Source organism: Ovis aries, chromosome 19 (genome assembly GCF_016772045.2).
Source record: "Ovis aries strain OAR_USU_Benz2616 breed Rambouillet chromosome 19, ARS-UI_Ramb_v3.0, whole genome shotgun sequence".
In the NCBI taxonomy this organism is placed as follows: Eukaryota; Metazoa; Chordata; class Mammalia; order Artiodactyla; family Bovidae; genus Ovis; species Ovis aries.
The window spans coordinates 60453187-60467357 of NC_056072.1; the positions used below are offsets into that span (position 1 = coordinate 60453187).

A 14171-nucleotide genomic window follows, 5' to 3' on the forward strand; every position below is an offset into this window, starting at 1 on the left:
CGTCCATTGAGTCAGTGATGCCATCCAACCATCTCATCCTCTGTTGCCCCTTCTCCTTTTGCCTTCAATCTTTCCCAGCATCAGGGTCTTTTCCAGTGGGCCGGCTCTTGGCATCAGGTGGCCAAAGGATTGAAGCTTCAGCATCAGTCCTTCCAATGAATATTCAGGACTGATCTCCTTTAGGATGGACTCGTTGGATCTCCTTGCAGTCCAAGGGACTCTCAAGAGTCTTCTCCAGCACCACAGTTCGAGAGCATCAATTACATGTTCTAACCCTGCCTCTGTGAAACCCTGAACTGAGAGTCCCTCCCACTTGCAGAATCCTAGCCAGCTCAGGGCAGTAGCTGGCACTGGGGAGCCCTGGAGTAAGTGTGCAGCCCCGCCCTTACCATGCCTTTGACGCCTTCCGGGAAGAGAAAGCGGTTGTACAGGGAGCTGACGGTGTCATCCGGGAGGACCTCACACTCCTTCTGGAGCAGAAGGTCCCCGGTGTCCAGACCATCGTCCGCCCAGAAGATGGTAAACCCCCCTTTCTTGTCCCCATGGATGAGGGTCCTAGGGATGGAAGAGTGACACCTGAGTCCGGAAGGAAAGACCGTGGAAAAGGGGTCCTGGGGCCCCTGCCTGCGTCCCTAGGGGAGGATGAAAGAGGGAAAATGGCGTTTACCGATGCAACCCGCGTGCCAGGTATCGGGCGGAAGAAGCCCTAGTGCTTCTTTATCCTTCCTGCCGTGTGACAGCCTCACATGCCCCTTCTACAGGTGCAGAGACTGAGGCCCAGCGAAGTGAGGAGATGTGCCTGCAGGTCAGGGGGCTGAGTCCCAACCGGTCCGCCTACAAGCCCGCCCTCTCTTCCGGCTCAGGCGCCTGCCTCCCTTACAGCGCCTCCGACGTCTCCACCCTGCAGACTCTCGCCCTCTCATCGAGAGCTGTCTGCTCTGGATGTCTCTAGTCCATCTCTCTCTAGGTGGGCAGGCGGGGGTGGATGGTGCCTGGCAGTGCCGTCCCCTCGGGGGCCCCTGGAGCGCAGCCGCGGAGCCTGGGGCGGCCGGCCTGTCTCACCAGTTGATGGCAGAGGCGCCCCGGTGGCGCGGCAGCAGGCTCGGGTGGTAGATGATGGAGCCGTGCCGGGGGGCGCTGATGACCTCCATGGGGATGAACTGGCTGCAGAAGGGCAGCACGTTCAGCTCGGCTCCCAGGGCCTGGTACTGCGCAACCACGTCGGGCAGGGCCCTCCCCTTGGCCCGCCAGCGGGTGAACTTGAACACTGGCACGCCGTCCTGCTCAGCCTGCAGGCCTGTGGGACAGCGGGTGAGAGTCTGCCCCCAGCCTCCGAGCCCCTGCCTGCGGCGGGGGGGGGGGGGCTCCTGCACCCCTCTCCAGGCCTGTTCCCCCCCAGCACCCCTACTGCCCAGCCGGGCTCTGCTGGGCAGCATGGAGCCAGCCTCTGAGACATCCTTGCCTAGGCTGACCCTGCCAGCTGCCAGGACCTCTGAGCGCCTCCGTCTCCCAGACACCCATGTGGCCCCTGACCTCTTTACCTACAGGCCCCACGAGTGTTTCCCTGCCTGGTCGAGGAGCAGCCCCAGGCAGGGGTCACTATCACAGGTTGTGCTGGGGCAGGCGCGGAGCGGTGGTGCCCTGGCCTGCGGTGCTCATCGTGGGAGCCCCCTCTTCCTTCGGAGCCAGGCCCCCCGTTCTGAGGCATTCAGGCCTGAGGAGAATCTGGGGGCCTGAAGGCCCAGCCCTTGAGCTGAGGCCCCAGCTCAGCAGCGATTCTCACACCATGTTCCTTCTGGAGAAGGGGTGCGTCCCTGGCAGCTTGTTGGACATGCAGACCCAGGCCCCATCCCATCCTGGGGGCAGAAACTCTGGGGCTGGGCGTGGGGGGCAGGGGCCTCTGCTCAATAGGTGCTCCCGCCGGAGACGGGGTGCAGGGCTCGCTCACGTCCCAGAACCTGACCGCGGTGATTCCCGCCCGGCAGCCCTTTTGGAGCCTGGGTGAGGGGAGAGGGAAGCCTGGGGTGTTTGGACTGTGGGGTCCTGGGTGCAGGCCGGCCTTCTCCACCACCCTTCCCTGCGATCCACTTTGTTCCAGAAAAGCGTGGCGGTCAGTAGGCCCTGAGCAGGACCGAGGGTAGACATGTGTAATCGCTTCAGGCCAGGGAAGCTCATGCAAGACCCGCAAGACCCGCAAGCCCCGCTGCCACCGCCGCCCGCCGGGCACCACTCACCAAGGGGGTCTGCCTTCCCGTCCTTGTCGGGCACAGTGAACACGCCCACCACCTCGTGGCCCTCCTCCCGCAGGCGGCAGTAGACCTCCTGGCCGAACAGGCTCTGTCCGATCACTGCGATCTTCATGGCGGCAGGCCGGGCGGGAGGACCTGGGCAAGAGGCACGCAGCGTCCCATGGGGCGCGCTGGCCCAAGGGGGCAGCCCGCCTGCTCCATCCCACCCCCAGGCCCAGCTCTGGGCACCCTGGGTGGCCAGCTACTGCGGGCAGGGGTCCACCTGGGGGGCGGAAGGGGAGGCCACAGGGCTGAGTGGTATGTGATCGCAGGCCCTGGACCCCCCGCCGGACGCCCGGAGCCCCCAGCCCAGCACCCAGCACTGTGTGCGGTGTCCTCCCAGGCCATCCGAGCCCTTCTCTGCAACGGACCAGCCCTGCGACCTCAGTTAGGTCACATCAGCTTCCGTCCCCTCATTAGCTGATGACGAAGCTGCTCCTCAAAGGCTTCCAGCCGCAGGCCGGGTGCTCCCCAAGTGGGAAGCGGCGTGGGGTTGTGGACTTGGGGCCTGTCCACTCTACGGTGCCTTTGGATGAACCCATGTTCTTAAACTGAACACAGGACCCTGCCCCGAAGTCCCCTTCGTGCTGAATGGCTTTGCATTCTGTGCAGGAACTCGTCGCCGCCTCCAAGTCCCTGCACAGCTCCTCTCCACCTCCCGGCTGTCTGACGGAGGGGCAGAGGCAGTCTCCTCTACAAATGCTGCTGGAATCGCTGGACACCCACGCGCGAAACGCGCACCGACAGGCTTCACAAAAAGTAACTGAAGATGCACCGCAGATTTGAACATAGAATGCAGACGTACGAAACTTCTAGGGGACAACAGATGAGAGCACCCAGTATGTGGTGCTTTTCAGATTCAACAACAAAGGCAGAATTTAAAAAGAGAAAAATACGCTGGACGTCATCAAGATTAAAAACTCTGCACGAGACGCTGTCAGGTGAGTGAGAACGGTGTGTGTACGGGAGGGACTTGTGTGTGTGTGTGGTGTGTGTGTGCAGTGTGTGTGTATGGTGTGTGTGTGTGTGTGGTGTGTGTGTATGGTGTGTGTGTGTATGGTGTGTGTGTGTGTATGGTGTGTGTGTGTGTGTGTGTGTGTGTGTGTGTATGTGTGTGTGTGTGTGTGTGTGTGGTGTGTGTGTGTGTGGTGTGTGTGTGTGGTGTGTGTGTGTGTGCGGTGTGTGTGTGTATGGTGTGTGTGTGTATGGTGTGTGTGTGTGTGGTGTCTGTGTGTGTGTATGGTGTGTGTGTGTGGTGTGTGTGTGTGTGTGTGTATGGTGTGTGTGTGTGTGTGTGTGTATGGTGTGTGTATGGTGTGTGTGTGTGGTGTGTGTGTGTGTATGGTGTGTGTGTGTGTGTGTGTGTGTGTGTGTGTGTGTGTGTGTGTGGTGTGTGTGTGTGGTGTGTGTGTGTGTATGGTGTGTGTGTGTGGTGTGTGTGTGTGTATGGTGTGTGTGTGTGGTGTGTGTGTATGGTGTGTGTGTGTATGGTGTGTGTGTGTATGGTGTGGTGTGTGTGTGTGGTGTGTGTGTGTATGGTGTGTGTGTGTGTATGGTGTGTGTGTGGTGTGTGTGTGTGTGTGTGTGTGTGTGTGTATGGTGTGTGTGTGTGTGTGTGGTGTGTGTGTGTGGTGTGTGTGTGTGGTGTATGTGCTGTGTGTGCGGTGTGCTGTGTGTGTATGGTGTGTGTGTGTGTGTGTGGTGTGTGTGTGTGTGGTGTGTGTGTGTGTGTGGTGTATGTGCTGTGTGTGCGGTGTGCTGTGTGTGTATGGTGTGTGTGTGTGTGGTGTGTGTGTGTGTGTGGTGTGTGTGTGTGTGTGGTGTGTGTGTGTGGTGTGTATGTGTGTATGGTGTGTGTGTGTGGTGTGTGTGTGTATGGTGTGTGTGTGTATGGTGTGTGTGTGTGGTGTATGTGCTGTGTGTGCGGTGTGCTGTGTGTGCGGTGTGTGTGTGTATGGTGTGTGTGTATGGTGTATGTGTGTGTGTGCGGTGCACGTATTTGCACACATGTGTTTGCCAGAGTAAAGCCTGGAAGGACTCGCACAGAAATATCAAGAGTTACCAGGCAGGGTTTGGGGGTTTGGAAGTCTTTGGATAGCCATAATTATCTTTTTCTTACCAGAATGCTGTTTTTTAAAATATTGGGTGTGTATTACTTGTGGAAAATTAAGAGGACAGAGAAGGTCCCTCTGGAAGCAGGCGGCAGGGTCAGGAACGCCCCCGTGGAGCTGGTGGGCAGGAGCCCTGGGTGGGGACAGCCCACCTTGAGCTTCGTTGCAGGGAAGGTCAGGTCGGGGGGCGGCAAGTGGAGGAGGGAGGAGACCCACAGCCCCTGGGGGGCCTCCTCCCCAGGTGGCACCTCGGTTCCCTCCTCCTGCAGGACTCAGGGACACTGTGAAGCTGCGCCTGCAGCAGGGGGACCCTCAGGGTCTCCAGGCCCCCTGCCCAGTGGTCAGGCCCTGCTCAGGGCCCCTGTTTCGAGCTGTGGTCAGAAGGCCCTTGAGCTGGGCAATCAGCCACAGGCGTCGGTCCCCAGCTGCCCTTTGCTGGCCCAGCGCCATCTCTGTGCCTGCAGTCATTCCAGCTGGTCACCTGGTGGTCCACACACTTGTGACCCCCTCAGCCTGCAGGGCCACGCTCCATCTGCGACCCTTCCAACGGTCCTGGGCCAAGGGATGGGCCACCGCGTGGCTGCCCTGGGTTCAAGATGTCCTTGTCTCCTAAAGGGACAAGGTGTCTCCCAACGCCATCGGGAAGGCTCATGGAGGGGGTTTTGCAGAGGATCCGCGGCCAGTGGCCAGCGGTGGGCAGAGGCCCCAGATTTTCAGGATCAGCCTCAGCCGCTGAGGCCATTATTATAACGCCTCTCAATTTTAGCCCAAGAAACTAAGATCCAGGGCTTAAGAAAGTTGCCGATTTTTGGAAAATTGAGGGGGCAGGAGAATTGGGGTACCTGGTGGGGGTGACTGCCTCCCCGAGGCAGGTGGCAGGTGAGGGGTCCTGACAGACCCCGGGAGGGCGTGGGCTGCGAGCAGCTTGAGTAATGCAACACCCAGACCAGGAAGGGGGCTACCCTCACCCCCGGCTGGGGTCTGGAGTCCCGTCTCCTCCCCAAGGGGAAGGACCGGGGCAGGTGGACTGGAGCTGTCCAATCACGAGAGGTCCTCGCGCCCGGCCCCCCAGCTCTGGCCAATCAGGGAGGACCACCCCCAGTCCCGAGAATGGGGTGAGGGCCTTAGGAGGCTGCGGGACCCTCTGGTCACCTCCCCCCTCCAGCCTCTGTTTTCTCTTCTGGAAGCGGGACTGATGATGCCCACCTTCCATGGTGCGGCTTCGGCTTCGGGAAGCGCCTTCTCCCCTCGCCCTTCCTCCCGCGCGATCCCGATCCCCCAGCGCCGGGCCCCTCAACGCAGTCCTGCGGCCAAAGGACCCCCAGCCAGGCGGGGAGCCTCCGCAGCCCCACCTCGCTCCCCGCTGTGGCCCGGAGCCCCAGAGCAAGAGCCGGGGCAGCCTCCCTGCCTCCCTCCAGGGGACTCACCACGGAGGAGCGGAGGAGCGCAGGCCTGACTGTCCAGCGGGACCTCTGAGTCCAGGTCCGGGCAGGAGACGGCGCTGGCGCTGACCCGGCCTGGGCGGTGGGGAGAGGTGGGGCTGGTCCCCGCCAGTCCCAGAGCCCCGGCCAAGGCCAGAACCCCAGAGGGGAGGGGCACGGGGCTGGCGGGAAGTCACGGGGCAGGGGCGGGGGGCGGGGGTGGGGGGAGGGAGGACCCTTCCAGAAGTCACGGGCTCTGAAAAGGGCCTGCAGCGTTTCTCCACAGGGCTGATTTGATCCGAGGACAGTGGCCCCCAGAGGCGGTAACTTCACTCACTGGCCGGGGAACTTTCCACGGTGCTCTCATGGGGAGACGCACTGTGCCTTGGGAGGCCTGTACGTCAAGGTCACATCCTAAGGGAAGCTTTCCCCAGCTACACACCCACTAAGACAAGCCCCCTCACCACGTGAGCACAGAGAGCTCCAGGGCGCTTCTGCACCCTCTCAGCACAGGTTTATCACGGGCTCAGAGACTGTCTGACGCCGTCTCCCCCACTGCGGTCTGCAGGAATCCCCTGCACCCAGTGCCTGGTGCTTCTTATTCTTGTTCAGCTGCTAAGTCCTGTCTGACTCTTGGCGACCCCATGGAATGCAGTCCACCAGGCTCCTCTGTCCGTGGCATTTTAAGGGCAAGGATACTGAGTCTCCTGCATTGGCAGGCAGATTCTTTACCACGGAGCCACCTGGGGAGACCCTTGTGTTTAACAGGTGCTCAATACACTTTGTGGAATCCATGAGGACCCTCAGGGAAGGGCTCCTGGAGCCCCAGCCCCCCTCCCTTCCCAAATCCATAGCACAGTCGTTCAGTCGTGTCTGACTCTTTGCGACCCCATGGACTGCAGCACGCCAGGCTCCTTTGTTCTCCACTATCTCCTGGAGCTTGCTCAAATTCATGTCCATTGAGTCGGTGATGCCATCCAGCCATCTCTTCCTCTGTCCCCCCTTCTCCTCCCACCTTCAATCTTTCCCAGCATCAGGGTCTTTGCCAATGAGTCAGCTTTTGGGATCAGGTGGCCAAAGTTTTGGAGCTTCAGCTTCAGCATCAGTCCTTCCAGTGACTATTCAAGGTTGATTTCCTTTAGGATGGACTGGTTTGATCTCCTTGCAGTCCAGGGGACTCTCAAGAGTTTTCTCCAACACCACAGTTTGAAAGCATCAGTTCTTTGGCGCCCAGCCTTCTTAAGGCTTCCCTGTTGGCTCAGATAGTAAAGAATCCGCTTGCAATGCAGGAGACCTGGGTTCAATCCCTGCGTTGGGAAGACCCCCTGGAAAAGGGAACTGCTACCTGCTCCAGTGTTCTGGCCTGGAGAATCCCATGGACAGAGGAGCCTGGTGGGCTACAGTCCATGGGGTCGCAAAGAATTACACACACTAAACAGCTTTATGATCCAGCTCTCACATCCATACATGACTATTGGAAAAACCATAGCTTTGACTGACGGACCTTTGTCGGCAAAGTAATGTCTTTGCTTCTATAACGCTGTCTAGGTTTGTCATAGCTTTCCTTCCAAGGAGCAAGCAACTTTTAGTTTCAGGCCTGTAGTCACTGTCTGCAATGATTTTGGAGCTCAAGAAAATAAAATCGGTTGTCACTTCCACTTTTTTCCCATCTGTTTGCCATGAAGTGATGGGACCAGATGCCATGATCTTAGCTTTTTTTTTTTTTTTTTTAATGTTAGCACAGATCACACCATAATGCCCTTTTCCACAGGCTTGTCACTTTTCACAACAGGAAGACCCCTGAGGTGGAGACAGGGTCTCAATCAGCTGTGTACCCCAAAACCCTAAGCAGGGCTTGCATCCAAGAGGGGTGAGCGTAGATGGACGATGCTCAGCCTGCAGTGGCCAGGGGCGGGAGTTGGTGGTCGGGGGTGCGGATAGTACAGTGAGGGCTATCTCAGCCTTCGTTATGGGTGAGGGGCAGTCTGGGGGCAGCTTAGAGGGAGAGTCAGGTTCAAGTCAGGTGGACGGGTGACCCGATGGAGGCTCTTTCTGTTGTGTAAGGATGATTCAGCGGTCCTCTAGGAATTCGGGAGCCAGCGCTGTGTGTGTGTTGGGAGGAAACATTAACTCAGCTGGTGTGTGGCCTCAGACAGCGGCCGCGTGACCCATCTCCCTTCCAGCTCTGGCCGCTGCTCCCCCTAAGGCCTCCTGCTCAGGGGCGTGCTGCGGCTCCCCTCTGCCTTCCCCTCTCCCCGTCCTGCTTCTACCCACCTTGTGAGTTACTCACAGCGGCACCAGACGCCAGCCCCCAGGGGGAACCGACAATTCAGGATGGCTTCCTGCGGTATTCCCTTGCAATGGGCAACGTGTGGTTTTACATGTTGCCTTATTCAGGCTGGGGACACAATGCCACAGGCTGGGCAGCTTACAACAACTCCACTCATTGCCGGGGGCCTGGAGGTCCATGGTCAGGGTGCCAGCCTGGTCCCGTGAGGGCCCTTTTCTGAGTCCTCACATGGCAGAGGCAGCGAGGGGGCTCTGGGGTCCTTATATGAGGGCGCCGATCCCACTCTGAGGGCTCCACCCTATGACCCGGTCACCTCCTGAAGGCTCCCCGCTTATACCATCACCTTTGTGGTTAGGAGTCAACATATGAACTGGGGGAGGGGGGCACAGCCTTCCAACCATAGCACAGAGAGGTGACGTCAGAGGGAGCCTTCATGCAGCTCCAGGCTTGAACCAGGGTCCACCCAGCGACCTGGAAATGCAATCAGGTGTTTCTGGAGAGCGGGCCGAGGCCCGCAGAAGGCACAGCTGTTCTCCTGTGAAGGCCTCGCACGGGGGCCTCTTGATCCCTCCGGAGAGTCAGATTCCAGGTCTGGGGTGCAGCCCCCACCCCAGGGCTCGTCACAGGGAACAAATGAGAACTTGGGCAGCTTGGGGGGTGGGGCGCAGTGTCCCTTCTGGAGGTGCTGTCAGTCCAGTGAGGGGGGCAGAAACCGAAAGCTGGGGGCTGCCGTGATGAGGGAGGAGAAGGTCAGGAGAGGGGCCTGGGGCCCTTGGGGCCCTCGGGGGGACAAGGACTGGCAGGACTTGGGGGAGTTCAGTTAGAGAAGTAGAGCAAGGCTCCAGATGGAGAGAAAAGTAAGAGTGCAGGTGGGGGCTGTGGGCGGGGCGCCTGTGTGGGATAAATGGGCACGTGTGTGGGTGGGGCCTGTGGGGGCGTGAGGCGGGGGCGTGTGTGGGGGCGTGGGGGCGGGGCACAGAGAAGAGGTGGTCTCTAGGAAGCCTGACTCGCCTGTGGAGGCTGGCTGATCCCTTAGAAGCTGCACACAAGGGGAGTCTGCTTCCCCTGAGGTCCAGTGGTGGCTGGAAGAGCCGTTTCATAGGCATTTGGGCAACTGACATTGGGTGGCTAACTTTTTATTTTGCCAAGTAAGAACATCTGGAAAATAATCCATTTCCCAGAATACTACTCAGGTTTGAAAGGGAAGGAAGCCCCGGTACGCCACGACATGGAGGAAACTTGAAGACACCGCGCTCAGTGCAGCCAGTCAGTCATGGAAGGACAAGCAAGGCAAGCAAGTGACTTCACTTACACGAGGCCCCAGGAGCAGGCAGGCTCATGGTGACAGAAAGTTGGGCGGTGGGGGCCAGGGCTGGGGGAGCCGAGCGGGAGCTGGTGTTTACTGGGGACGAAGTGACTGTTTTACGAAGTGGAGCGTTAATTGGGTTGGATGGTGGTCGTGACTGCACAACAATGTGAACGCACTTAATACCACTGACCTGGAGGCTTAAACGTGGTTAAGATGGTACATTCTGTGCTATTTGACCAGGATTGATTTTTTTCAAAGGGCTTCCCTGGTGGCTCAGACAGTACAGAGTCTGCCTGCAATGCAGGAGACCCGGATTCCACCCCTGGGTCTGGAAGATCCCCTGGAGAAGGGAATGGCTGCCCACTCCAGTATCCTTGCTTGGAGTATCTGGCCACTCTCCTCACAAGCTCCATCTCCCTCCAGCACTCTGCGGGTTGGGTGACGTATGTCAGGGCCAAGAGGCCGGTGGACGCTGTCTTTCCAGGTCTGGCTCCAGAGCAGCGAGGGAAGGAGGAGGGTGGGGAGCCCAGCAGGTGGGCGAGTCTGGGCCAGTCAGGAGAGAGCCCAGTGGGCGCAGTGGAGGAAGCCGAATGGGCAGCCACAGGTACGAGGACACCAGGGGAGCTGAGGGTGCAGGGGGACATGGCGAGGCCCCGGAGGGCAGCAGACAAGGAGACACCACCCGCAGGCCAGGTGGACCGGGGAGGCCCAGGTCGCCGCGGACAGGCCGGTGCTCGTGGCCCCTCCTGTCCCGCCGTCGGTGTTAGCCACACACGCACGCGTGCTCAGTCGCTCAGTGGGGCCCAACTCCGAGACCCCGTGGACTGCAGGCTCTGCCGGCCAGTCAGACAGCAGCCGCCTGGGATGGGGCGCATTGGCTGGACGGGCACTGGGGGGCTTTTCTAGAATGACAGAAACACCCTACGCTCCCTGGAGTGGCAGCTACACAGGCTGTGTGGTTGCCAAGCCCATGAAGCCGGGCGCAGAAGATCTGCATAGAAGTCACACAAAGGCTACAGGTTCCCCACCGAAGTAACAGGTGCTCAGCACAAACTGCGAAACAAGCTGGAGATGGGTAAAGGAAGAGTTAAAAATCCTCCCCACCAGAGCTCCTCTGGCCCTCCTTGACTCTGACCCTGACCACCCCAGACCTTGAGCCGCAGGAGTCCCCAGCTCTGGTCCCTCTTCCTGGAGTCCAGGGTAGACCTCAGTGTGGCCCGCCCCTGCCCCTTCCAGCAGGACGCGTGTGCGCAGCGCCCCGACACCAGGTCTCCTGTGCGGTAGGGCACGCCCCTGAGGTGCAGCTTTTGTTTCTGCAAAACACAGTGGATACACTCAGGGCCGGAGGTGTTTCTCCGACCCCCTCCCAGAGAACCAGGAGGACAGTGGGCACCTGTCAGGACAAGCTGCAGAGCCGATCATGAGCCAGCAGGGGGCGCAGAGGAGCAGGCTTCGCAAGTGCACACGCTTATCCTTTGGATTCTGAACTTTGTAAACCTATAATCTTCTCCAAAACCTTAATTAAACGGGGAGAGGGCACACGGAACACCGGGGCTCCGCCGTGCGCCCCCACCCCACCCCGGCGCTCCTCCCCCAGCCCCGAAAACCCAGCCTGGAGTCACACTTGGGGCTGAGACTCACGCAGGACTTGGCCCAGCTGCTCCGTGCTCATCTGAATGCGGGAGAGTCCTGCGGCCCTGGCCGGTCCTCCGCGGCCGCCCTTCCAGAGGGGCCGAGGACAGCCTGCTTGTCCTGCTGCAGAAACAATGGGGCCGGAAATGTGGGGCGGCTGGGGGAGGGGCCCAGCCGGCGCCCCCCAAAACCGCCTGCCACAGTCTGCCCCCGGAGCCCAGGGCTCCTCCAAGGGCTGCCTGCTCTGGGCCTGAGGGACTGGGGGCTGCCCACTCCTCCAGCCACTGCGACGACCCCTCACGCACACCGGAGCCCCCGCCCCCGCCCCCCGCTCCCGCCATCCTGTCTGCCTGCGCACCATGTGGCCGAGGTTCCGGGCCTGCAGCCAGTCATTTTGCCCCGATTTCAAAAGGACTGCCTCCCAGGACGCGCGCCTTCCTGCCTGGGAGAGGCCTTTGTGGGTCCTGGAAGGATTCCATCCCCAGGGCCCTCAGTGGCTGGGACGCTGGGGTCTGTGAGGCGCCGCCTCCCGCCCTGATGAGCCCTGTCGGCCAGGCCACTCCCGCCCTCCCTTTTTCACACGCGCCAGCACGGGTGGACCTCACAGGCGTGGCCTGTCTCTGGTGGTGCTAGTGTTAAAGAACCCGCCTGCCAGTGCAGCAGACTCAAGAGAGGCCGGTTTGATTCTTGGGTCCAGAAGATCCCCTGGAGAAGGAAATGGCACCCCACTCCAGTGTTCTTGCCTGGAGAATCCCACGGACAGAGGAGCCTGGTGGGCTGCAGTCCAGGGGGTCGCAAAGAGTTGGACACTCACACACAGGCATCATCTTGAATTCTCACTCAAATGATAACAGCTGAGTCTATTATATAAAATACAAAACCAGCAGAACCGACCAACACAGCGGGGACTGGAGTGGATGTGTGGGTCAGCTCCCTTGGCACAGGCACCTGGGTGGGGGTTGTGTGTCTGGGTCTGGGTGCCCTCACACCAATGTGCATCACATAACTGTCCACGTATGTGTAAAACTTCATCACCTTGTCACATGGGATTTGTGCATTCTGCCAACCACAGCCCCTCCTGCCCTCTTGTCCTTAGCAGAAGCCAGTGACCAGCTCTGGCCCGTGAACAGAAACCACGGCCAATCCCCTTGCTGGCCAGCAGTGAGGCATCGCTGATACTCTGCCTCCGGGTGCTGCAGCTTCCTCACTTGTGCCGTGGGCACGGTGGTGCTACAAGGTCAGCTGACCATCAGGAATATCACATAAGGGCTCCCTGCTGGCGCAGTGGGTAAGAATCTGCCTGCCAGGGCAGGGACCTTGGTTTGATGTCTGGTCTGGGGAGATCCCACGTGCCGTGGGGCAGCTAAGCCTGTGCGCCGCAACTATTGCACCCCACCTCCAGAGCCCGTGCTTCATGGGAAGAGAGTAGCCTGCACTCGCCACAACTAGAGAAAGCCTGTGCACAGCAGTGAAGACCCAGCACAGCCAAGAAAGAGAATATTTTTTAGAAAGAAGACCAAATAAGGAAATGTGTATGTAGTACATTTTTTTAAAAAAAGCTCTAGAAAGACCTCAAAATGTGTCCCCAAACCTCCAAAATGGTCTTGAGGCTTCCAAATGGTGTGGGTTCTCTCTCCTCATTTTCTGGAAACGTGAGTGTGAGGCACAGCTCCAGAACTTGCATCCCGGTGGGTTAGGCAGACCCATGGCACCAGCTGCACTGCCGGGGGGCTTCTGTTTCCAGCGTCAGACCTGCTAGGTTGAAGGGATCAGGAGGTAGCTGGAGATGAGCAACTCTGGAATTCAGCAAGCAAGCAAAAATCGTACATTTTAGGTGGATTTGTGGTGTGAACCAGGTGGATTTGGTGTGAACCAGGTGGATCTCTAGCGGGAAACAGTGATGGAGCCGTGCAGGAGGAAGCATGCTGCTCACCAGAATGTAAAGGCTATGAGAAAGCCAAAGATGCTGCCAGAAATGGCTCCTGTGCGAGACACAGCTCTAGAGAGGGGATTATCTGGAGAGAGACGAAGGCTCAGTTTCCGAGTTAGTGCTCAGTAACAAGTAGCCTTATTCCAAAACCCGACCCAATTTTTGCCACTGACTGCCGAGGCTCCTCTCTCCAGCCAGAGAGCCTGAGTGTGTGATGAGCTGAGAGTGCAGAGGCCCTCGGCCAAGACCCTTGGGAGCAGCTCTCCTGGTTCTTCAAGGCCACCTTGTGTGCACACATGTTGGGGTGCACCCTGGGGGGCAGGACACCCCGAAATCAAGCACACGGGAACCTCAGCAGGCAGGTGTGCTCACCCAGGTGTGCACCTGAGGAGTGTGAACAGCTGACATGAGCTCAGGCCAGGGTTTGCTTCCCCAGGAGTGTGCCGCCGGCCTACGACGGGACTTGAAGATTATCAGCAGACACGGTATCGAAGACCTGGGCTGTCAACCAACATTGCCCGCAAATTTCAGATAATGCAGAAAGACAAAGAGAAGAGGCAGGGCCTTGGGCAAGGAAGGAGATGGACGTGTCATTCTACCCATTGTCCATTTCAAAACAAGAAGAGCATGCAGATGGATTTCAGCTACACTTTTTAAATTTGGTGTTTCATCTATGACTGTAACACGCGTGTGCGCACGGGAGTGTGTCTGTGCACACTTGTGAAAATGGGAGCCTCCTTACTGCTCCCCCAGGTGGAGGCCGAGGACGGCAACGGCCCTTGGCTGACCGTCTAATGCACTGCTTGCTGGACTGCTCATTCCTCAGGCTTCCACTGCGTTGCCAAGGGAGCCGCCTGCAGAGGAAGGGGTCTGTGGGCACTTTCTCAGCTGTGAAGCCTGAAAGAGAAGCAGAAAAAGACCAGACTTGAGATAATAGTGAGATTTACTGGGTCCCTGGAGGGGCCATCTCCTTGCTAATTAAGAGGCAGTTAGGAGCCGCTTCCTTCCTCAGGGTGGCAAGAACTAACATCGGTCGCGAAGAAGTGTGCGACTATGCTTAACTCCAGAGCTGCTTCCGTACCAACCACACGTTCATTTCTAGAAGTACTGCGTATTTAAACATGACAAGCTAAGAAATAATTTCAGTAAGACACACAGTAATCAAGCCAGTCAATCAACCCTATAGGAGA

The 14171-nt window shown here is 58.9% G+C and overlaps 1 protein-coding gene and 1 long non-coding RNA gene across 5 annotated transcripts in view; both read right to left on the reverse strand.

Moving 5' to 3' along the window:
* Positions 1-5885, reverse strand: part of ALDH1L1 (aldehyde dehydrogenase 1 family member L1) — a 26406-nt gene extending 20521 nt beyond the window's left edge. Inside the window, exons 1-4 of the mRNA XM_042236479.1 lie at positions 5827-5885; positions 2235-2384; positions 1063-1297; positions 390-555 (exon numbers count right to left, since the gene is read on the reverse strand). Coding sequence (XP_042092413.1) covers positions 390-555; positions 1063-1297; positions 2235-2361 — 528 coding nt within the window. The 5' untranslated portion in view covers positions 2362-2384; positions 5827-5885. The remainder of the gene's footprint in view (positions 1-389; positions 556-1062; positions 1298-2234; positions 2385-5826) is intronic.
* Positions 5886-6086: 201 nt separating this feature from the next.
* Positions 6087-11600, reverse strand: LOC105603609 (uncharacterized). Of its 4 annotated transcripts, none has more exons than XR_006057131.2 (4): positions 10813-11201; positions 10571-10732; positions 8095-10484; positions 6087-7922 (listed from the first exon to the last, which is right to left on the reverse strand). It is a non-coding gene; the product is annotated as an uncharacterized LOC105603609 (long non-coding RNA). The 4 variants fall into 4 exon arrangements; XR_006057132.2 differs by having other exon boundaries at positions 6089-7922; positions 8454-10484; XR_003586003.2 differs by lacking the exon at positions 6087-7922 and adding an exon at positions 11410-11600 and having other exon boundaries at positions 9231-10484; positions 10813-11174.
* Positions 11601-14171: the final 2571 nt, after the last annotated feature.